The 27,158-nt window shown below is 36.2% G+C and overlaps 2 protein-coding genes across 3 annotated transcripts in view; both read left to right on the top strand.

Moving 5' to 3' along the window:
- Positions 1-27,158, top strand: part of EPS8 (epidermal growth factor receptor pathway substrate 8) — a 192,231-nt gene that overhangs the window by 113,021 nt on the left and 52,052 nt on the right. Inside the window, exons 4-10 of one of the 2 annotated variants that reach the window (XM_029204630.1) lie at positions 8,943-9,016; positions 11,240-11,313; positions 18,847-18,897; positions 20,264-20,331; positions 21,335-21,496; positions 23,792-23,941; positions 26,622-26,704. In XM_029204630.1, the coding sequence (XP_029060463.1) occupies positions 8,958-9,016; positions 11,240-11,313; positions 18,847-18,897; positions 20,264-20,331; positions 21,335-21,496; positions 23,792-23,941; positions 26,622-26,704 (647 nt within the window). In that variant the 5' untranslated portion in view covers positions 8,943-8,957. The remainder of the gene's footprint in view (positions 1-8,942; positions 9,017-11,239; positions 11,314-18,846; positions 18,898-20,263; positions 20,332-21,334; positions 21,497-23,791; positions 23,942-26,621; positions 26,705-27,158) is intronic. The other variant, XM_029204631.1, reaches the window with a different exon arrangement.
- Positions 1,714-6,720, top strand: LOC114885447 (transmembrane protein 78-like; the record flags this gene model as incomplete). The annotated part of the gene is given in 4 exon segments (XM_029205321.1): positions 1,714-1,772; positions 1,928-1,983; positions 1,986-2,032; positions 6,679-6,720. Coding segments are annotated over 4 exon segments (204 nt in total), but the record flags the coding sequence as incomplete, so codon positions are not given.

Here is a 27,158-nt window from a genome sequence, read left to right as displayed (position 1 = left end):
GTCTTGTTCCTGATCTTAGAGGAAATGCTTTCAGTTTTTCACCATTGAGAATGATGTTTGCTGTGGGTTTGTCATATATGACCTTTATTATGTTGAGGTAGGTTCCCTCTATGCCCACTTTCTGTAGAGTTTTCATCATAAATGGGTGTTGAATTTTATCAAAAGCTTTTCCTGCATCTATTGATATGATCATATGGTTTTTATTCTTCAATTTGTTAATATGGTGTATCACATTGATTGATTTGCATATATTGAAGAATCCTTGCATCCCTGGGATAAATCCCACATGATCATGATGTATGATACTTTTAATGTGTTGTTGGATTCTGTTTGCTAGCATTTTGTTGAGGATTTTTGCATCTATATTCATCCGTGATATTGGTCTGTAATTTTCTTTTTTTGTAGTATCTTTGTCTGGTTTTGGCATCAGGGTGATGGTGGCCTCACAGAATGCGTTTGGGAGTGTTCCTCCCTCTGCAATATTTTGGAAGAGTTTGAGAAGAATGGGTGTTAGCTCTTCTCTAAATGTTTGTTAGAATTCGCCTGTGAAGCCATCTGGTCCTGAACTTTTGTTTTTTGGAAAATTTTTAATCACAGTTTCAATTTCATTACTTGTGATTGGTCTGTTCATATTTTCTATTTCTTCCTTGTTCAGTCTTGGAAGGTTATACCTTTCTAAAAATTTGTCCATTTCTTCCAGGTTGTCCATTTTATTGGCATAGAGTTGCTTGTAGTAGTCTCTTAGGATGCTTTGTATTTCTGTGGTGTCTGTTGTAACTTCTTTTTCATTTCTAATTTTATTGATTTGAGTCCTCTCTCTTTCATGATGAGTCTGGCTAATGGTTTATCAATTTTGTTTATCTTCTCAAAGAACCAGCTTTTAGTTTTATTCATCTTTGCTATAGTTTTCTTTGTGTCTATTTCATTTATTTCTGCTCTGATCTTTATGATTTCTTTCCATCTGCTAGCTTGGGGTTTTGTTTGTTCTTCTTTCTCTAGTTCCTTTAGGTGTAAGGTTAGATTGTTTTTTTGAGATTTTTCTTGTTTCTTGTGGTAGGCTTGTATAGCTATAAACTTCCATCTTAGAACTGCTTTTGCTGCATCGCATAGGTTTTGGATCATCGTGTTTTCATTGTCATTTGTCTCTAGGTATTTTTTGATTTCCTCTTTGATTTCTTCAGTGATCTCTTGGTTGTTTAGTAACGTATTGTTTAGTCTCCATGTGTTTGTGTTTTTTACGTTTTTTTCCCTGTAATTCATTTCTAATCTCAGAGTGTTGTGGTCAGAAAAGATGCTTGATATGATTTCAGTTATCTTAAATTTACTGAGGCTTGATTTGTGACCCAAGACGTGATCTATCCTGGAGAATGTTCCATGCGCACTTGAGAAGAAAGTGTAATCTGCTGTTTGGGGATGGAATGTCCTATGAATATCAATTAAATCTATCTGGTCTATTGTGTCATTTAAAGCTTGTGTTTCCTTATTTATTTTCATTTTGGATGATCTGTCCATTAGTGTAAGTGAGGTGTTAAAGTCCCCCACTATTATTGTGTTACTGTCGATTTCCTGTTTTATAGCTGGTAGCTTTACCTTATGTATTGAGGTGCTCCTATGTTGGGTGCATATATATTTATAATTGTTATATTTTCTTGGCTTGATCCCTTTATCATTATGTAGTGTCCTTCCTTGTCTCTTGTAACATTCTTTTTTTTTTTTTTTTTTTTTTTTAAGAGACGGGGTCTCGCTATGTTGCCCAGGCTGGAGTGCAGTGGCTATTCACAGGCGCGATCCCACTACTGATCAGCACGGGAGTTTTGACCTGCTCCGTTTCCGACCTGGGCCGGTTCACCCCTCCTTAGGCAACCTGGTGGTCCCCCGCTCCCGGGAGGTCACCATATTGATGCCGAACTTAGTGCGGACACCCGATCGGCATAGCGCACTACAGCCCAGAACTCCTGGGCTCAAGCGATCCTCCTGCCTCAGCCTCCCGAGTAGCTGGGACTACAGGCGCGCGCCACCACGCCCGGCTCTTGTAACATTCTTTATGTTAAAGTCCATTTTATCTGATATGAGTATTGCTACTCCAGCTTTCTTTTGATTTACATTTGCATGGAATGTCTTTTTCCATCCCCTCACTTTCCGTCTGTATGTTTCCCTAGGTCTGAAGTGGGTCTCTTGTAGACAGCATATATATGGGTGTTGTTTTTGTATCCATTCAGCAAGCCTGTGTCTTTTGGTTGGAGCATTTAATCCATTCACGTTTAAGGTAATTATCGATATGTATGTTCCTATGACCATTTTCTTAATTGTTTTGTTTTTGTTTTTGTAGGTCCTTTTCTTCTCTTGTGTTTCCCACTTAGAGAAGTTCCTTTAGCGTTTGTTGTAGAGCTGATTTGGTGGTGCTGAATTCTCTTAGCTTTTGCTTGTGTGTAAAGCTTTTGATTTCTCCATTGTATCTGAATGAGATCCTTGCCGGGTAGAGTAATCTTGGTTGTACGTTCTTCCCTTTCATCACTTTAAGTATATCACGCCACTGCCTTCTGGCTTGTAGAGTTTCTGCTGAGAAATCAGCTGTTAACCTTACGGGAGTTCCCTTGTATGTTATTTGTCGTTTTTCCCTTGCTGCTTTCAGTAATTTTTCTTTGTCTTTAATTTTTGCCAATTTGCTTACTATGTGTCTCGGCATGTTGTTCCCTGGGTTTATCCTGTATGGGACTCGCTGTGCTTCCTGAACTTGGGTGGCTATTTCCTTTCCCATGTTAGGGAAGTTTTTGACTATAATCTCTTCAAATATTTTCTCGGGTCCTTTCTCTCTCTTCTCCTTCTGGGACCCCTATAATGTGAATGTTGTTGTGTTTAATGTTGTTCCAGAGGTCTCTTAGGCTGTCTTCATTTCTTTTCATTCTTTTTTCTTTATTTTGTTCCACAGCAGTGAATTCCACCATTCTGTCTTCCAGGTCACTTTCCCGTTCTTCTGCCTCAGTTATTCTGATATTGATTCCTTCTAGTGTAGTTTTCATTTTAGTTATTGTATTGTTCATCTCTGTTTGTTTGTTCTTTAATTCTTCTAGGTCTATGTTAAACATTTCTTGCATCTTCTAGATCTTTGCCTCCATTCTTTTTCCGAGGTCCTGGATCATCTTCACTAGCATTATTCTGAATTCTTTTTCTGGAAGATTGCCTACCTCCATTTCATGTAGTTGTTTTTCTGGGGTTTTATCTTGTTCCTTCATCTGGTACATAGCCCTCTGCCTTTTCATCTTGTCTATCTTTCCATGAATGTGGTTTTTGTTCCACAGATTGCAGGATTGTAGTTCTTCTTCTGCTTATTAAATTTTAGTAACAAATATTTTTCTTCAACTAATTGTTAAACCAACAACATTCTGAATTGAACATATATTTTCCCCCAAATTATGATCTTACCTATAAACAGTGAAACATTTTTCTCAGAATTATAAAAAAAGAGGAGTCAAGTTAATTATTTTAAGTGATTACAAGGTATTGTGCCTTTAAGGCACAGAATTACTCTTTCTACATCGATATTGGCCTTGAGAAAATATTGTGCTTCCATATGGCCTAGAAATTATTGTGACACCTTCACAAGTGTTAGCTACTATTGTCATCATCATTATTATTACTGTTATAACAGTTTACTGTTATTAGTTTCCTAAATTTATTCACACACAAATTCTTTATTACTAAATATTAGACCAAATGACATAGAGAAATAGAGAAGGTGACATCTCTACAGACAACAGTACTGGTAAGATGTATTGAAAAGTTACTCCTAGAAGACACAGAAGGAGACAGAATATGTGATGATTTAGCAGGTTTAAAGCACATTTTTTTGTCTTTTAGTAAATTAAGCGCAATCACTAGTAGACAATGTCACAAAGTATTGGTAGAAATTACATTTCAACGGTCTTTTAGTTAAAACCCTAAATAATGATGGTAATCAATCTCCTCACCCCTATCTTGGTTATAACTTAGACCCAGAGATATGACTTAAACTGAAATTGAAATACAGATACTTCAAGATAGGTACACCCAAACAGACTAACAAAAACTTAAATAAACAAAAAGGTGTCTGTGACATTTTTCTGAGAGCACAAGTCTTTGTGTGGTAGCTAGATTGGGTAGACGGGATTCTAACACTGCGTGATGACTACAAACTCATTCATCAATTTGAAAATTGATACCATATGCAAGCAAGAGTGAAGAAAAGAAACGGAAATATAAATTGTTATCTATTTATTTATATTTGGGATCTTAAACTTTCCAATACAATTTTAACTTGCTGGTTTAGCCTTAATATAGCCTCATTTGTTTCTGCTTACCATGATTTTCATACATTCTATTTATTTTCCTTTGAAAATTTCAGTGTTCAACATTTTAGGTATGTTGAACTGAGATCTTAAATTTACCACTTTATTTGCTGGAGAAAATAAGGAGAAAATTATAGTAACTATGACTTACAAGAAATGTTTTCGTAAGGAAACTGATATTCTTATTTCAGATTTGTTGGAAGCTATTATGAAGATTTTAGTGTACACTTTTTTAGAATTAAGTAGTTAATGTAGTAGAGTTAACTGAATTTGTGAGTCCTTAAAAGTAATGAAGAGGGCTTCCCTGGTGGCGCAGTGGTTGAGAGTCCGCCTTCCGATGCAGGGGACACGGGTTTGTGCCCCGGTTCGGGAGGATCCCACATGCCGCAGAGCGTCTGGGCCCGTGAGCCATGTCCGCTGAGCCTGTGCGTCCGGAGCCTGTGCTCCGCAACGGGAGAGGCCACAACAGTGAGAGGCCCGCGTACCGCAAAAAAAAGTAATGAAGAAAAACTTTGTCTCAGTTTTTAAGTTGTTTTAAGAGTTAATAAAAATAAAAGCAGCTAATTTCTCAGTAAGACTGATGGTTCTTCTATATTATATATACATATAGTCCATATAGGTATAAATTGGATATGTCTCTTAAAAGGCTAAAGGGGGGAAAACATTTGTAATTGTTTCCTTTTGCAAGGTGTGCCCTGTGTTACTGTGTTTAAATATCTGAAACCTATGTTGCTACCTGAGCATCTCTGACAAATGACACTATGGTTGCCAAAGAGAAAAGTTTCTATATTTAAAATTCAGTTTAGCAAATCAACATTTTCTATTCCCTTTTATTCTATTCTCTTATTCTGACAGATCACTATTTTAAAGCAAAACAAACCCCGAATTTATTTGACTGTCATGAAGAATTAAACATGAAAAAGATGAGCCAGTTATGGCTATCTCTTTTCACTAAAACCACCTGCTGTGGGTTTAAAATGCAAACTAGATCAAAACGACTACAAACCCTGGGGGTTTAATTTATGTGCTGAATGAACCAGCTTGTTTTAAAAGAGTACTTCTTTTTTTTTTTTAACTGTAGAAGAAACTTGTACATCTATCTCATTTGATCTTTCACTAGCCCTGTGAGCTAGAAAGACCAAGAATTATCTGTATTTTACTGATGAGAAAATTGAGACAGAGGCTTAATTGACTTCCTTTCAGCTAGTTAGTGCCAGAAATGGTGTTAAAGTTCCAGGCGTCTGTGAAAGCCTCTGTCCTAACCTTTAGCTCTAGATCCATAATGTTATCCCAGGCCTCTGTCCTGGCCCAAATTCCAGAATGTAACAGTGATGTGCTCTCTCTTGATTCTGTAGACTTGTGAGAGCCAATTGTGAAATATTTAGGATTTTGTAAGCTGCTGTTAAACCAATGCTAGCTTGAAATGGGCCATGGTGGGAATACTTATACCAAGGAAATCAGGAAGTACTACAAATCAGGGGTTTATTTTTCTCCAGAGAATTGGTTTACCTCTGTACACTGATTGTATCTAAGTATAAATTGAAGGAAAATAAACAACAATAATAAAAACAAATGATAATATAGTATAAATGTAATTTTATGGATGCAATACTTGGTTAGAGGTCAATATTTCTTTGTTCCTTAATTTGGAAATTTGCTTCTAAGCTGTGAATAAATATGGACAAGACTTCAGGAAAGGTTGAATTAAATGAGTGTTTTGGGTTTCCCTGGTGGTGCAGTGGTTAAGAATCTGCCTGCCAATGCAGGGGACATGGGTTCGAGCCCTGGTCCGGGAAGATCCCACATGCCATGGAGCAGCTAAGCCTGTGCCACAACTACTGAAGCCTGCATGCCACAACTACTGAAGTCAGTGCTCCTGGAGCCCGTGCTCTGCAACAAGAGAAGCCACTGCAGTGAGAAGCCCGCGCTCTGCAACGAAGAGTAACCCCCGCTCGCCACAACTAGAGAACGCCCGCATGCAGCAACGAAGACCCAACACAGCCAAAAATAAATAAAATTTAAAAATACTAATAAATTAAAAAAAAAAAACTTGAGTGTTTTGAGGACCTTTATAAACCCTATCCATTTTTTAAGAACTAGGTCAAGTCCCAGCCCTTCAAAAAATTATGGCAGTTGCCTTGCTTTTCCTACCTCAGAACCTCTAGTAGGTCTAAAATAGAGCCTCATACATTGGGACTTATTTACTGTGTGTTTCATATGGATTGGTTTTGTCTCCTTAAGAATACAATAAACTCTTTGAAGAGTAGGATGTGGACTCTCCTTCCTTCTTTTTTTATTTGAATTAATATTTAATTCAAATATTAAATATTTTGTACTATTCTTACTGCTTAAGAAACAGCAGTCATCAAAGCAGCTCTGCCCTTATGGAGCTTAAAGTCTAGTGAAGAATCAGGAATTAATTTAAACAAATGAGAAATTACAACTGTGGTAAATACTTTGAAAAATTGTGTATTGTGCTGAGAGTATCTGATAGTGGTGGGCTTTTATCTATTCACAGAGGTCAGTAAATGCTTCCCTGAGGACACGGTGATTGAATTGAAATGTGAACAATGAGAAAGAATTAACTGGAAGTTACTAGGTCTTGAATATTCTTTATGCAGGCTTTCTGTGCCCTCCCAATCTGAATTAAGTTCTCATATTATATACCCCCCCCAAGTGACCCTGAATTTTCCCTTTGTGATAGTAACAACAATTTAAAATTTTATATTTATTCACTAAATGTATGTTTTTCCCACCAGACTATTTGCCCAAAGCTAGGACTATGTCTCTTTTGATCACCTTGGTAGTGCCAGGATCCATCATAGTACCTGACAGATAACTCACACAGTAGTTGTTAATATTTCTGCTCTTTGCCTTTGTCTTATAATAAAGCTGGGATATGTCCTACCTACCTCTCAGTTATTGAAAAGACATAGTAATGTAATGTATACAAAAGTCAGAAAAGTGAGACAAGATCCAAAATAGTTTAGTGCCACAGAAAGCAGGAAGGGCCACATGTTCAGGGGTGAATAGAAGTAATTCAGGTGTAGCTGTACTGTCGAGGAGAAAAAAAAGGCCGTTGGATTTGGCAGTAAGGAAGTTTTACTTATTTGCATTTATCTTGTTTGAAGGAAATTTGTTTAATTTGTGAAACAGATTAAAAATGGTTTCTGAAGATAAATTTCTGGTGTTAATTTAAAAAGTTGTTTTCTTGTGAAAAGTAAAAGTTGTGTAAATGAATACCATCTTGAAAAAAAAGGTGTATCCAAGTGTATATATAGGATGTTGTCAAATGTGCTTTGAAAGAAGGAAATAAGAAAATGGAAGGAAGGGAGGGAGGGATGGAGGAAGGAAGGAAGGAAGGAAGGAAGGAGGGAAGGAAGGAAGGAAAACTAGATACAGGAAAAAAGACTGGAGGAAATTGACAGGACTGTTAAATGGTTATTTTTATTTATTTATTTTAACATCTTTATTGGAGTATAACTGCTTTACAATGGTTTGTTAGTTTCTGCTTTATAACATAGTAAATCAGCTATACATTTACATATATCCCCTCCCTCTTGCGTCTCCCTCCCACCCTCCCTATCCCACCCCTCTAGGTGGTCACAAAGCACCGAGCTGATCTCCCTGTGCTATGTGGCTGCTTCCCACTAGCTATCTGTTTTACATTTGGTAGTATTTGTAAGTCCATGCCACTCTCTCACTTCGTCCCAGCTTACCCTTCCCGCTCCCTGTGTCCTCAAGTCCAGTCTCTTAAGTCTGTGTCTTTATTCCTGTCCTGCCCCTAGTTTCTTCAGAACCTTTTTTTTTTTTTTTTAGATTCCATATATATGTGTTAGCATATGGTATTTGTTCTTCTCTTTCTGACTTCACTCTGTATGACAGACTCTAGGTCCATCCACTTCACTACAAATAACTCAATTTCGTTTCTTTTTATGGTTGAGTAATATTCCATTGTATATATGTGCCACATCTTTATCCATTCATCTGTTGATGGACACTTAGGTTGCTTGCATGTCCTGGCTATTGTAAATAGAGCTGCAATGAACATTTTGGTACATGACTCTCTTTGAATTATGGTTTTCTCAGGGTATATGCCCAGTAGTGGGATTGCTGGGTCATATGGTAGTTCCATTTTTAGTTCTTTAAGGAACACCTGATGGTTATCTTTAAATGATAGGGCTCTGGGTGATATTTTTCCCCTCTGTACTTTTTTGTATTTTGTGCTTTTCCATATTTCTCAAGTTTTTAAATTTTATGAGCTTACATTAGTTTCATAATGAAACATTAAACAAAGTAACATTTCATAAAACTGACAATGATGAGGTTGAGTGGAATATAGAATTATGTTTTTGTAGTTAGAGGGTTCAGAATTATATTTAAAATTTTTCTTTTTTATATTTGCTTACAATGTTAGTATATTAATGTTAAATGCCAATTTAATCTTTGTTTATATGTCCATCTGTACTTCTGGAGCCTGAGCTCTTTGAGGGTGGAGATCTTTATATTTCTAGCATCATCCTGGAAGTGACACATATTTTGTTGAATGAAAAACTTTAAAACTGAGATGTCTCAACCTTTTTAATGCCTTCAATCCATGTACCTTTCTTTTTTCAGAACATTAAAGTCATAATGAATGGTCATATTTCTAATCATCCCAGTGGTTTTGGAATGTATCCATCTCAAATGAAGTAAGTTGGAAATTTTATATTTAATTTCTTGGTTTTTTAAATTTGATTTGGTGGTTTTAATTGTTTTGTATTTTCAATGAAAAGATCTCTTTCATTTCTTTATGTAGTTCATTCCTCAATATATAATTTCTTTCTAACACTAAGATATGTTATTGTTAAAAGTTTACTGTGTCTCTTAAGAAAAAGATGGTTAAGTAATATCAACCCCAATGATAGTGATCTAGTAGAGACATTTTGTTCTGGTATTTTATGTATTATTGCTTTCCATAGTTGCATACATACTCTACTTCATAGCTTTCACTTTCTCTGGAGCATTCTTTTTTTTTTTTTAATTAATTTATTTATGGCAGTGTTGGGTCTTCGTTTCTGTGTAAGCGCTTTCTCTAGTTGCCTCGAGCGGGGGCCACTCTTCATCGCGGTGCGCAGGCCTCTCACTGTTGCAGCCTCTCTTGTTGCGGAGCACAGGCTCCAGACGCGCAGTCTCAGCAACTGTGGCTCACCGGGCCCAGTTGCTCCGTGACGTGTGGGATCTTCCCAGACCAGGGCTCGAACCCCTGTCCCCTGCATTGGCAGGCAGATTCTCAGCCACTGCGCCACCAGGGACGCCCCCTGGAGCATTCTTTTTTGGTATTCATAAAATATTTGCATTTGAGGAAAGTTAAATGTCATCTAGTCCAGTCTCTCGAGATATTTACCATTGTGTAAAACAAAAAGAGACAAGTCCCTATGGCTTTAGATATAATTTGAAATCACCGCCCTGACTTAAGTGGCCATTGCCTTATATATTGTGGTTAATATTGTTGTTATTTTATATTGGCCATCATGGTATAGAGTTCATTATTTTTCACAACCACGTTATTCACATTTTTCAGAACCAGGTTGTTCACATTGCTTCACCTTCCTCTTTACAAAGATGATTGCAAATCCCTTTGGTGTTGGTCAGTAAGAAACACCAGGGGAGTATGTCAAGTACTATCTTCATCTTGTCCATCAATTTATTCAAGCCAGAAAGTTTTGCCACACCCTCAATTTTTTCTTTTTCTTATAACATTTAATCATGAATTTATTATAATTTCTTCTATTAAGGAACTCTTGATTCTACCCCATACTATTCTTTCTTTTCTAACTTTATTTGTGGCCTTTATCTCCTACCTGAATTTTTGCAGCACCTTTCCATCTGGTTACCTTGCCATTAATTCCTGGATTATCTTTCTTAAAAAGTTGTTTGGATCATGTTACTTCCCAGTATAAAGATATTTACTCCATCTAGAGAATAGAAATTTAATCCTTAAGCCCTCTATTTGCCTTCCCTACTTCTCGAGTCATTCATCTCTTCCAATCCCACTAGATGCTTTTCCCCTCGGGCGTCATGCTAGTTCTTGAGCCAGATCTACATGCTTTTTCCTCACTTAATTCTCCACCTGCCTCTAGAGCTGCTTTCCATTCTTTTAGATTCTGCTTAAATGCCAGTGAAGCCTTCTTGGGCATCCTTATAAAAATTTAGTCCTTATTTGATGTTATATCTATTAGTTTAACCCAGATGTCACATTCTGTTGTAACCATTTTACTTGTTTTATTTTATTTTTATTTATTTATTTATCCTTTTTTAACTTTTTTTTTTACTTGTTTTATTAACAGTACCCTCCCCCCGCCCCGCCTTACCCCTCATTCTTCTAGATTTTAGGGCTTAATAAATGTTTACTGAATACATTTTAAAAATTCAAATAATATGTTTACTTCACATAACAGCAACAGTAAGGTAGAAGTACCTGGTAAAGCTGGTCAAATTTAACGATACCGTGTTATTTTCATTAACTGCATTTTAAGTATTTGTGAAAGTAGTGTCTATTTCGTTACAGTCTAAGTGATTGAGAACTTTTTATGATTGGATCACTGCTCGCAGCTCAATTTAGTATGGCAAACTTAAATTCTTCTAAGGCAGCTTCAACCTTGTTGAATCCCCTTGGCTGCGGTTCTGACTTGATGCCTGAGAGGTTGCCATTTGTACCAGCCTCCATCCACGGTGGGTCAGGATCCAATAGCCTATTTCTTGACTGGATCAGTATCTGGCTCTATTTTACAGAGCCGGTTGTATAAACTCTATATGTTCTTTAAAAACACATGGTGATTGTGGTCCACTGGAATTTTTATTTGTAGTTTTGACATTTTATTGCTTACTTTGGACTTTAACTCAGCACGATGACCTTTTTTTTTTTTTTGCAGTGGCTACGGATCACCACCCACCTTTTCCATGGACAGAGAACACAGTTCAAGAACAAGTGCAAAGGCTCTCTATGGTATGTTTGTGTATTTAATGGGGTATAATTCTATTTCTAACTACTTACTTTTTATGAATGACTTGTTCAAAGCCGTAGCTTGAACCCATGCCTTGTTTATATTATTGGGAATGAAGTAGCGATTGATAGATAAGGATTATTTTAAAAATAATTTTTACAGAAGCTACCAACGCCGTTAATCTCTGCTGGCTGTCATACAATTTAGAACTACAGATGAAATGTATTCAGTACTTTCTAAGGAGTCTTTTTGCATGGTACCAGTACCTTAGGTGGATTTTCCCATCTAATTATGTATGATATGTTTGTTTAGGTAGTATTACAGTATGACCAACAGCCCTTATATAATTTCTTGCAGATCCTTCTCTAACTTTCATTGTCCTCCCTCTATTGTCTCACTTATAAATACTGGGGTTTTTTTGTAAACTTCAAATATAAAATAGAAGTCAATACTACAAAGAAGTTAAGGACTCCTGAAATATACCACATACGTTTAGGAAGGCGTTTGCTTTCACAGGGTCTGCATGGCCTTTTATTATTATGCAACCATAAAGAATGAGACTAGCTTTGTGGTTAAGAGCAAAGACACTGGAGCCAGACGTCCTGGGTGCAAATCCAGTTATTAGCTGAGCAAATTACTTTACCCGTCTGTCCCTCATTTTGCTTGTGTGTATAGTGGAGATATCTTGTAGGGTTGACAGGAGAATTTAATGAGTTAGTACATGTAAAATGCTGTGAACAGTGCCTGGCAAGCAAAAAACACTGTATATATTTGCTATTATTGTTATTATCTACTATAGGAACCAATAGCATTTTCTAAATTTGAAATTCGTTTCTTTTTACGTCACCTAGAGCTACAGTATCTTGGCTGTGGTAAGAATGACTCATTCTAAGGTTTTATGATTCTTTCTCTGCCTATATGTCCAGTGACTAGACTTGAGGACTCAAATTATACAATCATAAAATGGATTTTATACCGTACACAGGTACATTTTCTTGTGGCCTTGTCAGTCTGATTAGCGTTGGTTTCAGTTCTCTTGAGTACGATATTGTGACATTCTTACCATGGCCTAGTCATTATGAACTGTATATCTAGAGTATATATTCAACAAATACTTATTTTGTGATTAGTATGTGCCCAGCACAGGGCCGGTAACATATGGTCCTTGACCCTAAGGGACTTGCACTCTACAGAATGACTTGAAGAAACTGAAAAGGGAAAAACTTTTTGGTTTTTGCAAAGATAATCAACTCCTTCAGTCTTTCATTTCTAGACAGAAGGTTATTACGTGTTTCTGTGTGCTTGGCCATGATCTTCACAGTGTCTGTTTCCATGTCCTTTGATTCATTTCAAAGATGAATAGGAGATGGTCATTGCTTGTGCACTGTCTTGGTGAGGTAGACTCATGCATGTATTGTTATAATAAAGTGCTGGATAAGCTTGGATGGCAATGTGTATGAGTGCAGATGGAGGATGTTGGCAGGGTCAGCTCTTCTATGTGGGCAGGGCAGGTAGGCAGGAGGGATTTCATAGAGAGATTCAGCTCTGAAATTCTCCAGGCATTCGTGGGGCTGGAGGGTGCTGTAAACAGCTGTATGAACCCTTTTAAACTAGACTATAAGCTGTCTGAAGGTGGGTCACATTTGCCTTGGTTACTTCAGGATTCCCTAAGCTTAGCACAGTGGCTAATGTATAACTTATGCTCAGTGAATAACTGTAGAATGAATATAATGCATCAATGAGTTGCAAACAGTTAAGTGTTAACTGGAGGGCTCAAGGTGGTACACCGGGAAATAAGATGGGAAAAATAAACACGGACGACATTGGGAAAAATCACACTAAGGCATTTGGACATTGTTTACAAGGAATGGCCACTGAAGTGTTCTAACTGGGGGAATCATAGGTCATATCCATCTTGGATCACTCTGGTAGCAGTTGAGCATGGATTTGATGAGCATGGATGGAAGTAGGTGAATCAGAGACCTAAATAATGTAGGTAAGTCAGATATCTAAATAAGCCCGAAGATTTTTGTTAAGGAGAAAGAGTATTAATCATCTCACAAATACCATGGATCCCAAAGTCTATTTTCAGAAAGCTAAGAAAGGAATAAGGAATAAAAAGTAGTACTCACCTGCAAATGTTAATGTTTATTTTGTGTTGGGAGCAATTTCATAAAATCATATCTCCAATGATTGAATCTTTAGCTTTTAAGCAGTAAATTTTTATTTCTCCCCTTTTACATATAAAGCAAGCTGAGGCTCCTTTTTAAGGTGAGGTAATTTGTCAAAGTCACAAAACTTTAAAAATCTTGATGGTAAGAAAATATAACAGTCAGTCTTGTGTAGTGTGAAGCCAATGAACAGCATATTGGTAAAACAGAGGACATAAATAGAGGGATGGAAAGGGGCAAATGCTAGAGACATTTATACGGACGAAAGAACACTCAGCAGTGTATTAGGCTTACAAGTCAGAGGGTTTTAAATCCCTTGAAGTTGCAGGTAATGTTTCATTCCTCCTTGTAGCTAATACTCACCTCTCCCTCCCAGCTTGCTGTCCACAAACACACACACAGTATGCCTTCTCTCCGACAGGCTCACAATAAATGCCTATGGAATGAATGGTCAGATGCATGAATGACAGTGGAGAAACACGTCCAGGTTTTGAACAACCCTTTGCAATGAACAAATTCTATTTGAAGTTTTAACTATATTTAGTTAACATTGGGAGTGTTTAGCCTCCCAATCTGCGTAGTTTTTTGTAACTAGAAACTTGGTAAAGGAGAGATTTGTAATGTCATTTCCTGTGTCACAGTGTATGCATTTTCTTGAAGATTTCTCCTTTCACAATGATTAAACCAGTTGAATAAATCCTTCAAGAATTCATTTGTTTTCATGGCTGGTACATGGACTTCTCTGGGATATGAAGGTATAGTGCACTGAAACATGAGTTTCACGGTAATGACCACTGTTTTTTATACACCGACCACAGGCTAGTTACTGTATCAGGAGTTTCATGCAACTTGGTCTTTTTTATGAGGACACTTTTCAGTCTGACACCATAATGTGCCATCCAGATTGCTTCAGGATGACTCTCAGAGAGGCATGGGTTTGGGAGGCCAAACGATCTGTGGCTGAATCATGGCACTTTCTACCAAAGGGCTGCCATTTTGAGCAAATGGTTTAACCTATTGGTCCCAGTTTCCTCAACTACAAAATAGAAACGACAATAATATTGTGGTAAGTTTATATGAAAAAATAGAAGTAATGAGCCTCTCATGGCAGTGAGGAAGGGCATAGAAGAGTCACTTTTTGTCCTGGGTCCTCAGATTCATCAAGACCCTCAAATTTAATATTTTACTGTTACCTCCAAATGATGTTATACATCTAATCACAGTGACACTTTGACAGGATCAAGGGGTAATCTTCATCATGTTTTTAAGCTTACATTCCAGATATCACTAGAAATTTTTTTTATAAATCCTGTAAATGCAAACTACACAATTATGACAATAAGTTAGCTTCTTTTAGATATGTGTTCATTTATTCAAGGAAAATGGTTTAAATGTGCTGCAGTTTTAATAACCTTATACTGTCCTTTCTTTATTATTGTACAAGAAATGTCAAAGCCAGCATGTCAGAGGCTCTGCGTCACTAAAGTCCCTGACGACATAAATAGGAAATACGTATTAATTTCTCTCTTCTACGGTTTCTTTCTTTTCTTATCTCATGACAGTAACATTTCATTTGTCCGCTGTTAATCAGGGAATTGAAAATGTTATACATTTTTTTCTGGCTAACCTGCTTGTCAATGTCTTTAAGCTTTAAAATTGCTTTTAAGGAACATGCTTGTAAAAAGTATTAAAACATTCCCTTCTGTTGGGGCATGGCTCCTGTAACCTCTTGTCCATGGCTCAGAGGGTCAGTGGTGTGCACACGAGCTTGTGTACTGCCATGTGCTCAGAGGCTGCCTTCCTTACCTTTACACCAGATCATTCAGAATCTTTTCCCTTTGGAGTATTTGAGGCTGTTTTTCCCATGTGTCTGGGTCCCAAGCAGCTTTAATAACCCCATATGAACTTTTCCCTGTTGGTAACATGCCTGCTCCTAGCGTTGCTTCTGATATGTGTGGGCTGAGAAACTAATAGGAAATCTTGTGAGTAGTGTACATGGGTTCTGAGTGGGGAATTGAGAGACCTCCCCCTTATGCATTAAAATGTGCAAATTTTAATATTAAACATTGTGACGTCTCTGTCTGCCACTCAGAGGGCTTATTTTATTTAAGTGTGGATTCTCTGCTGTGTGCTGAACAGCTGAACTTCCTAGAAAAATAACTTTCCTTTAAATTAGATGTTGCTGGATTTGGAATATGACCATTTACCTTAAATAATCAGCCATCTAAAGTCATCCTGTCTCCAGAAAAATCTAAGTTTCACAGAATTATCATTTAGTAATACTTTATTGTCATGACCAACATTTATAGTATTGTTGGGAGACCAGGTAGTGAAAGATAAACATGACAGACAGGCACTCTCTCGAGTTTCATTTTACCTTAAGTTTGAACGTTTTTGTGATATTAGCAAGTAGGAAAATATATTTGTTTTTTCCCTGATTTTCTTTGTTCTTCTCAGGGAGGTACTGGTAAGAAGTGAGCATAAGTATCTATAAACTATACAGTTCATTCTGTATAATTGACTTGACTGTAAACTTTCCTGTATTTTTACATAGTGCTTGACTCAACTTTCTCAGAGCAGTATTCCTGAATATACCACTTTTCTTAATAGATATGTACCCCACGTATTGTTCTTTTTGTACTTATCTTTCTTTTTCTTTCTGTTTCTCTATGTCTCCTGATCTTGGTTTGGACCTAGGCTCTCTGTTTATTTGTCCTAACTGAAGCTCAGGCCAGCTCTTATACATTCAGGTGGCACTGAAGGGTTAAAACCCACTTCTCTTATCTCCATACTCATTACTTACAAGGTGTGATTTACTTGGAAAAAATAAATATTCTAAGAAAAAACTTTTTGAAATTCTTAGGAAGTAAAAGGCCCTTGATTATATACTGTCAGGAGGTTGGGCGATGGTAGAGTCAAAATTCTGCTTCATAGAGTATGTCAGTGCATGTGACTCAGAAAGACACTTTGGCAATTTTTCCACCTCAGCTGAAAGTTTTAAAGCTTCTTTTCTCCTCGGGGATAAGCTATTTTAACGACTTGTTGGACTGGCCAATACAATTAATTCTTAAATAATGTAGTTTTATAAAAATGACCTTGATTTTAAAAAATTATCTTGTTCAGATACTGATTTGTCAATCCGTGATTATAGTTGCCTAGATAATGAGAGCTTATAATTTTTACTCAGTGCTTCTTACTGATTCCCACTAAGCCACCTCTCTTCTATGGAAATTATGCACTAAACTAGTGAGAAAGGAATTCTCCTTTACTGTGGTTGAAAGTTTTATAAGTGTAAAGTAATATGAACTGTAGCCCATTGTTTTATTTAGGGAGAGGGCTACTCGGCAGCTGCTTTTATGTTACATTTTTTTCTTTTTAATAATCAAGTCCTTATTTTGGAAGCAGCACTTTGTTTTCAGAGAAAGAGAAAATAACAATTTTCTGAATGTTAGCTGTTTCAAATCTTGCTCTCATGCATAAACAGCAATATAGGCAAACGAGAATTCGGTTTAAATGCTGAGACCTGCATATTGTTATAGCTGCCTTTGTACTCATTGAAGCGTCAGATGAAACCTAATTTTTTAAAATTAAGACTTTGTTGGGATCAGTTTTCGGTTCACAGCAAAACTGAGGAGAAGGTACAGAGATTTCCCATATGCCTACACAGCCTAGCCTCCTCTGCTGTCACCAGCCCCCCAGAGTGGTACATCTGGTACAACTGATGAACCTATTGTGATATATCATAATCATCCAAAGTTCATTGAAACCTAAGTTTAAGTTCCTGATCTGGAAGTAGAATATCAGTTTTCGCAGCAGCGTAGCAACTCAAGGATGCTAAAATGATGCGTTACAGGATTTTCGTCTTTGGTGACTGAATTCTTCCATCCTTTTGGGTTTGTATATTGTGGTCCATGGGATAAAAGCTATTAGGAAAAACAGTGAAACACGATCAGTGGTACTGTAACCAAGTAAAATTTGTTCCTGGCTCTAATTGATTCAGAGAGAGAGACTATTTGACCGTGATTTACGCTCTTAATTTGGAAAGAAAAAAATTTCAACTTAAGGAGATAAGATGTGGTAGATGAGTTGCCACTTGCACAGATTTTGGGACAGTAGCTTCCAACCTCGGCTGCATGTTAGAATTGCCTGGAGAGCTTTTCCAAATCCCAGGGCCCAGATTGCATCCTGGGCCAATTACATTAGAATCCTGGGGGGCGTGGGGACCGCAGGATTTTTTTTAAAGTTCGTTCTAATGTGCAGCCAAGGTTGAGAACCATTGTTAGAGAAAGTAGTGAACGTCAGGAGAGACTTTATCTTGAGTATCATGGAGACTTTATTTAGGCTTTTCACACTGTTTTAAGGCTTTGGGTGAGATTTTTCAGGTTTAGGAGCATAATTCCTATTTACAGCTATACTTGAGAATACATGTGATTTTCATAAAAAATAAATGTACTATAATTGCCTTTTAGGAGCCTTCTTTCAAAATTTCCTATTAAAATGTTAATAGTCACTTTTATTTATTCATTGACTTAAATCACTGAAACCACTATTTTATTTATAAATCCATTTTATGGCATTTATACATTTTTAGGATTTTTAAAGGTAATTTCTTGTAACACATACATCTTATTTATTGTGTAACATGAGAGAGAAAGAGCTTAGGAATTCCTGAAATGGATCCTTGATTTGGAAAATTAGAAATGGTACCATATCTTTTAGACAAGCAGAATAATCAGTTAACATCACGCTGTTTTATGAATACTATCAAATAGTGTTTTTCTATTTTTGTAAAGTACGTTTCTGTGGGATTGAGAAACTACGTGTTAGGAAATTTGGGGGAACAAAGTCTTACTATTTCATAATGAGAATATTTAATTACAAAACATAATATTTTTGACCTTCAACCGTGTTTGCCAATCACTTATCTGAAAGACTCAGAAAAGCATTTGAACATCCTGGTGTTGCCATATCAAAATTGGAGACCATGGCAAGCACTGCCATTTCTTTTAGTGTCCTCAGATCAGACCAGAGGAAACAGAACTACACTCATGTTCTGAGCTGGCCGTGGAGAATTGTGTTAGAATACGATGAATCAGTGATTCTGAAATATTGATTATTTCTAAAAGTGCTTTTCTCAGATATGTCCCTGAGTTATACATTGTATTTTAAAAGTTCTAATGGTTTTCCCAAGAAAAAGTATCCATTTGTTAATATCTCACATTGATTAGTCCTCAGCTAATAATCAGAAAAATTATGGTTGTTCACTTTTTAAAATATGTAAATTAAGGTTTATGTTTTGTCATAACAGAATAGAAAATTTTAGGTGAAACCAGATGTTTCTTTTTGGTCACATTGTTTTGGTAGGACCAGATGGATCATACTTCTTCAGATCATCCTCCAAACAGAAAAAGAAAGGTAGCAGATACTGAATTTTGTAGTGTGTCTGTTTTTATTAAGTAACTTTAATGCTGCAAAAGCAAAAATAGAATATATTGGAATAATACCATAGTGATATAATAGAAGGCATATTTATATTTTCATGTAAGCATTAAGATAAATGAAAAGTCATTACTTGTATCAAAGTTTAAAAAAATTCTACGTGTTAACATTCTTAGCCTGTATATGTGCTTTATAGTTTTGTACTTGCTCTGCTTTTACGTTCAGCAGAACTTTTCAACTTCTGTTGTTTTAGGAAAATCTAAAAGTTTCTATACTACCTGAAAGAAACAGGTTTATATTTGGGGAAAAAAAAAATGGTTATTAGGAAAGCTAAGGTGTGTGTGTGAGAGAGAGAAAGAGATAGAGACAGAGAGACAGAATTTTAGTACTGTAGGAGTCTTGAAGTTTGATCTTATTTCTTTAACCCTTGTATTTTACAATAAGGGTGCTGAGATCCAGAGTTTTGCCAAGTTCAATCTCCTACTTAGTGACAGAGCCCAAGTGAGAATCAAAACTCTTCTGGTTCCCACTTAGAGCTCTTTTTCACCATAGTATGCTGCTTTAGAAAAAATAGGGCAACTGCAAATTTACAAATAATCAAGTTGCTTGATTAGAAAGCAGCAAATACAAAATAGTGCCTTCACATATTTTATTTTGGTTTTGCAGCATTTTACAAAAGAAAAACAAAGGTTGCTTTTTGCTTTTTCAATAGTTGGTGCAGAAACTTTCTACCTAACTCTCTTATTTTTTCTAACAGCTTATATCTACAATTCTGAGTATCACATTTGTGTGTTCTGTAGATGTGTGAAAATTGTTAAAGTTTAATGGCAGTGAGTATGACTGACTCTCCTTTAACACTCTCCATGGTGTGGATGTGGTGAAACATGTTCCTTGCAGTGTTTATTATTTTAATAATGTAGTCTAACTCATATAATACAGCATCTGTGACAGTATTTGCAGTTCCATTTTGTTCTCAGTGCATTAAAAGATGAAATTTACAAGCCAGTTTTTATCTTTTTGCCAAAGAAGAGGTCCCTGATTAATAAAATCTTTACACAAAATAACTTTTTCTTACAACATTAATAATCTTGTTAACCTTTGGGATTCAGAACACTTATGTTGGGTCAAATTGTTCTTGCATATAATGTAAGCTTTCTCATGACTTTTTCATTTAATGTGAACGATGAGTATTTTCAGATACACCACACAGTGGTGACTTATACTACTGTTCTACTGTACTTATGTATGAGATAGACTAGTTTTAGAGATGGCCACGAGACACTGATATATGAACATCAGCCCACTCATGGGTAAATAATGGCTTTTTCAACTTCTTTTCCAGAACAGAGGAAGAATTATGCACGGGATAGTGTCAGCAGCGTGTCAGATATATCCCAATACCATGTTGAAGTAAGATGCTTTGATGTTTGCTAACTTTAGAATGAAGCTTGAGGGACATAAAAATTGGTAGTAAAATCAGAGTTATGTTTTATTTCATTTCTATGATGTTGTAAATTGTGTTGACATTTTTTCTTTCAGATTTTTATAAAGCAGGTGTTAAATATAAAAGTATCTTGTTAATCTGTTTTCATAGAGAATAAATTAAAATGATAACTGGTCATTTATCATTGTCAGCCTTATTTTGGTTAAAAACAGGGCCAAGGCTTCTATTTTGTATTATGGAATCTTCTTGAAATAAGCCTTGACAGTTTCAGTGGATGGTTTAGTTTTACTTTTAGTTTTGTCTAAAGTCATTACTAGTTCTGTTTAAGCAATGGTTTCTTTTTTTTTAGTTTTTCCTCTATTGCTGTCTTTTAAGATAGTTGCTCTTAATTGGAATCTACTTGGGTGGACATTTGCTTATTATAATGGAAAATATTTAAGTAGGAAGTAATTTTTAAATTGCTCTTATTTTCAAGTTTCTACCTCCTCAAGCATGCTTAATTACATTTAAACAGTTTTGTTTCAGTAGAGTGAAAAGTTGGACAGTTGTTACAGACTAGAATTGCTGTGTCTGCTGTCAATTACCAACGTCTGTAGTTTTCAAGCTGCCTTATAGATTGCCTTCTATTGTTCAGCATTTAAATAACCAAAATGGAATAAAATGGATTAAATAAAGAGAATGTTATTTAATCTGTTTAGAGTTTGTTTCTGTCATGTTTATGTAGTTCCACAAGGCTCAGTATTAAACAGATTTAGATATTTTATGATTCAAGGCATCATTTCCTCTATTCAACAAAAACCTGTTTGACCTTATTATCCCAATAGGGGAACCATGAAGTTCTACAGTACTTTGTATTTGTCTCTCCCCTCTCTACTAGCTGACTTCAGTTAGTTTAACTTTGCTATTTTTTTGGAAAATGTTTACTAAGAGACTGTGTGTGTTATGTTTTTTCTTTTTGCCAATCATAAGCACTTGACTACCTTTGTTCTGGATCGGAAAGATGCTATGATAACTGTTGACGATGGAATAAGGAAGCTGAAATTGCTTGATGCCAAGGGCAAAGTTTGGACTCAAGATATGATTCTTCAAGTGGACGAGAGAGCTGTGAGCCTGATTGATTTAGAATCAAAGGCAAGTTGGAAATATTTATACTATTTTATTTTCAAGAAAGTCCACAAATATTTATGTTTACAGTTAGATCAGGTTGTTTGAAAATGGGTAAAAATTTAGCAACGTAAAATATTCTTGTCAGTCATTTTGAAGAAAAAAATGTCATACTTTATGTACTTTATGCATGTGAAATCATGTTTTTAAACTAGAGATAGAGGGATACAATGTTTTTTTAACCATGTATGATGAGATGGAAGAAGTGAGGAAAAAAATGCATTGTGCTAAAATAAGGCCCCTGGGGACTTCCCTGGTGGCGCAGTGGTTAAGAATCCACCTGCCAATGCAGGGGACTCGGGTTCAATCCCTGGCCCGGGAAGATCCCGCAGGCTGCAGAGCACCTAAGCCCCGTGCGCCACAACTACAGAGCCTGTGATCTAGAGCCCACGTGCTGCAACTACTGAGCCTGCGTGCCACAACTACTGAAGCCCGTGCGTCTAGAGCCCATGCTCCGCAACAATAGAGGCCACCGCAATAAGCCCACACACCGCAACGAAGAGTAGCCCCCACTCGCTGCAACTAGAGAAAGCCCATGCGCAGCATTGAGGACCCAATGCAGCCAAAAATAAATAAATAAAAATAAATAAATTTTAAAAAGAGAAACAATTGCACTGATACCAAAAAAATAAAATAAAATAAGGCTCCTGTAAGGCACTATTCTTTTTTTTTTTTTTTTTTTTTTTTTTGCGGTACACGGGCCTCTCACTGTTGTGGCCTCTCCCGTTGCAGAGCACAGGCTCCAGACGCACAGGCTCAGCGGCCATGGCTCACGGGCCCAGCCGCTCCGCAGCATGTGGGACCCTCCCGGACCGGGGCACGAACCCGTGTCCCCTGCATCGGCAGCGGACTCTCAACCACTGCGCCACCAGGGAAGCCCTGTAGGGCACTATTCTTTATGACACATATTAATTACATGCTATGTCAAACCATATCCCAGTGATATGGTTTGAACCCCAGTGAGTGAACTGGGATAAAAAGGTTTGTATGTATGTGCATTAACTTCCACCAGGCCAACACTGGGCACCTTTCCTTTACACAGCTACTCAGGTAAGATGCTGGAGCTCTTGAAAAAGGCCTTTTCTGAGCTCCATCATCTAATAGGCATTTGAGTTGCTAAGATAAAGACAACAACTCTTTGTTGTCTGATAGGAGTTGGGGTAAATTTTGCCCTTTCTTTCATCTCATTCATTGAATTCTGTGAGAGAATAGCAACTAAGAGCTTCTCTAATCCTCATAGTTTCAAGTAATTGTAGAGGAGAGATATTATTTAATTTACTTTTGCAAAGAAAGAAAAGTTATTATCTCTCTAGTATGGCTCATAAATTTCATTCTAATTTAATGGAAGCTGCCTTTTTTGTTTCACCTTTTCTGGGTCCCAGGGAGTCAGGACTTAGAATAAATTTATGGTGTGATGTCTATGTGCTGTCTGTAATAAAAGTTATTGTTATTTTTTATGTTCTAGTTATCAGGGATATTGTATTTTGTTTACTTAAAAAAAACCCACAATTTCTCCCGTCAATTCCATCAAGACACCACCCGCTACTTGTGTAAGGCCATTAGTGTTAGGATAAGCACCTTAAATATATCTCATGAAATAATATTCACTTTCACAAGACCAAATATCTTAATCATTTTGAAGAATGTATTTTTTAGTAAGATTGTTCTGACCATGCTGTTTGATATTTTTGGCTGGAAAAACTTACATAGTGAATTTTTTCATCTGAGAGATTCAGTGAAATAAAAAGTGTACAAATGATGTGTTATTCTCAGCCTAACATTTGTGATCACTGAAGGTAGAAACTAAGAGTATGACTGTACAGTGTTCAAGTAAAACAAACAAACAAACAAACAAACCCAAAACTACATAGCCACAGGGAAAAGAATACCAGGTAATATGGTGAATAATTTTGGAAAGAGGCCTCAGTTTACCTATTTTGCTCTTAAAGGCATCATCTCTAGCCCATAATCTTAGGAAATCAGTAATGCTAATTTCAGTATTTCTTCTGTTTACCAAGAACACAACTACATTCCTTTGTTATATATTTCCATTTTTGTTGCTCTTTCTCCCATCCACCAGGCTTGTTATCTTTGCTGCCTACTTGTACCTAATCATCCTCCAAATTTACTGTGTTTACTAGCATCCATTGTCAATGTGATTTGCATACTTTAAAAATTATTGGTATGATGCCTAGAGCTCTTTGTGGGATAGATTTTATATAGCTAATGAAAAATAAGGCAAGTTATATTTTTACTTTGTAGAATGAACTGGAGAATTTTCCTTTGAACACAATCCAGCACTGCCAAGCTGTGATGCACTCCTGTAACTATGATTCAGTTCTTGCCCTCGTGTGCAAAGAGTCAACTCAGAACAAGCCCGATCTTCATCTTTTCCAGTGTGATGAGATTAAGGTAAAGGAATGGTGAATTTTCTTTCCCTTTAAGCACATGTTCCAGCAGCTTTTGATGATCTACTTCAATCACATGGCTAGTAGGTACTAGATTTTTAGTTTCTTAGGATTTTGTAAGGAAAACAAATAACCTCGGTATCTTCCCTAGGGTTTCCAGGCTAAGTAAATAAAGAGGAGATAGAATAGTATTAAAAGAAAGAAATCAGATGCATTCTGTTTATTAAAACAAAGGTGTGGATAATACATTAAATTCTTCACTGAGGGACTTGGACTTATAATTAAAGATTGATTCTTCAAAAATCATTCTTCATGGACAATAAATAATCATGTCATCCTATTTTATTCTGCACTAATCACATAGCATGGATTATTGCAATGAAACACTTGGACATTTTCCATGATATCGATTTAAGGTTCACTGTTTAATTATGTGACTGGAATAATTCCTCAAGATATGTAATCCCCTAGTGATAATGTGAAAATAGTTGAGCATAGTTACCAGTAATAATATGCCATACGCTGAAGATTTGTATTTGAAAGTACACTGTAATTTTCAAATGATTATAACTTGTGATGCTTTATTGGACATTAGAATTTATCTTCAAACTTGAATCTTTATTTCATGAGTTGATTTCTCTAAAAGGGAAATCATTTTTGGTTGAGTTGATTGGTGCTTCACCAAAGCAGTGTTTTATCACTGTGACTGCATATTATAACATATACAGGCAGTTTTTATCTTATAAAGAAATGCTGGGAGATTAGCATGAAGTGTCACTTGATCTTTTCTGTAATTCTTTGACCTTAAAATATGTTAGGTAAATTAAGATTGACTATGAATTGTGTATTTTATAATTTTCTTTTAATTTCAATTTATGTCATAAATGATTTTCTAAAAATCTTACTTGAAAAGAATTGTGGCAGTAGATAATTTGTATACGTAATGTTCATCAAACTTTTATATAGTGCCTTTTGAAAGTCATAAAGCGTATTAAGAATTTTGCAAGGTTAGATTTATTAAATCAGTAAGGATTAAGATGAACATTTTGCTCTGAAAATATAGTGAAATTTAATTCAAACATTTTAAAAACAGAGAACTATGCTAAAAGACATTTTAAATCTGGTGTTTGCTTCAGCGCTCTAAAATCCCTCCCTGGAAACTAAGAGTTATTGGGCTGAGTGAAGTTTCTGGATTTCAGTTTTGAGGATAAAAGGTTTGCTTTATTTGATAGGGCATGATGATATTGATGGGTCCAAAACATTTACTGAATGCTGTTTTGTCCTCATTAAAAGTCAAGGACCACTACACAGCTATATGCATTTACCCATTGGTGCACATATGAGATGGATTTTTTTTCTTGCCCCATTAAAAATATAAATGCAACGAAATATGTGGTTTCTTTTATATGGGCCGTCTTGCAACATCAGTTTTGTGTTTTAAAGTTTCTTTATCAGGGGACTTTACCCAAAACTCCTGCTCACCTCTGTAGTAAATTTTTTCTTAGAAATATGATGGCCAGCCCCACACCCTGCCCATAGGAAATTCAGGATTCCTAGGCATCTTCAGTTTTATTTTCCCACATAATAGAAAGCCTTTGAAATGACGTTCGTAATGTCTTCCTAAAACTAGGATGTTCTTATGGAAGTGAAGCAGGACTAGGATGCATTAGCGCTCTCGTTTAATAGCCGTGTGACCTAGGCCAAGTCATCATATAAGTATTCCTCAGTTTTATTAATTATAAAACAAGAAGAACAGATTATATGATCTTTAAATATCCTTTCAGTTCTAAAATTTTACGATTACCTGGACTTATGGTAAAAGAGTATAATATGTATGTATGTATGTATGTATGCATATATGTATTTGAGAAAAACATACGTAATTACAGAGAACAAGCAGGCACAAAATAGAAGATAAATACATCCCAGCAAGAACCTAATATACAGTAATAATCACTGGCTAAATAAACTTCAGAACCAAACAAAATAAATTTCTTAGCTGCTAATCTCTTATTGGTTCCCAAGAAAACCAAATCAAACGTTCAAGGATTATTGTTGGAAAAGGATCGGAAATGTCAAACCATTTAGAGAAAGTTAATTTTTATTAACGTGCAATGACAAAATAAAGAGGTTATCACAAAGGTTACAACCTAGTGTTGGGGTCCACCCCGTGACAATGTGGGTTTGTCTTAAACTGGGAGTAGCGCTGCTGCAACTGAGTGGTTTCCACCAGTTAATGGGGGCCCAGTGGATGGGGAGGACGGGGGAGAGGAGGGATGCTGCTCCACATGCTGGTACTTCTGATTCCTTCACTTCTTCCCAGGCATAGCTATTAACCCATTACATTTTCAGCATGTGTTTATACTTTCAGCATATGCAAATCCTTTTTCTCTTTGCCTTTATGCAAGTATAGCTTTTTTAAAAAAAAAACAAAAAACTAAAGGAATCTGGATTAAATAATCTTTAAAAATTCCTTCAGTTTTCCAATCCTGTCATTACAAAGTTCACTTAAAAAAACTGGAAGAGTTATGTTTCGAAAGCAGATTTAAAAAAAATAAAATGGCTTCTTTGCATCAAGACATTTTTGTTTTGGACAGGGAACATAATCCCTTTTTCTGTTTTAACCTACATATCAAGACAAAAAAAAATCCATAAGCCCCCAGGTAACTTGTCTTTCATTGCAGGCAAACCTAATTAGTGAAGATATTGAAAGCGCAATCAGCGACAGTAAAGGAGGGAAACAGAAGAGGCGGCCTGATGTCCTGAGGTAAAAACATTAAAAGAAATTAAGGGCTAGAATTGGTGTGTTTTTAAGTCTTTTTTTTCCTCTAAAAATGAAAAAAAATATATTTTCAGTGAAGGTATATTATTATATTTTGCAGATTACAACCTGTAATCTCAACTCATTTGCTCTCGCAAGTTTGTCGGTGTATGTGTGTGTGCCTTTTCTCTCCGTGATTCTGGTCTTTCTCTGATACGGCTCCTTCTACTTGTGTTGTCACAGAGACCCATGAACCAATGTGTGGCATTTTAAGGCAAGGTAGCCAAAGGGACTATAAACAGATGTTAGGTCTCTAGTTGGTTAACAGCCTTTGCAAATCATAGGAGACCCAGAAAAAATGTTAAACCTGGTTTTCAGCTGATTTGAAAATGTTCTATATTTTTATATTTCATATACATTTATAAATATACATAACATGGCATGGTTAGGAAATCCTTGT

This window comes from Monodon monoceros, unplaced genomic scaffold (assembly GCF_005190385.1).
Source record: "Monodon monoceros isolate NGI ecotype Baffin Bay Population unplaced genomic scaffold, NGI_Narwhal_1 Super_Scaffold_6, whole genome shotgun sequence".
NCBI classification, from domain to species: Eukaryota; Metazoa; Chordata; class Mammalia; order Artiodactyla; family Monodontidae; genus Monodon; species Monodon monoceros.
Note: the sequence above shows the minus strand (reverse complement) of the source record. Positions and strands in the feature narration are given on the sequence as shown.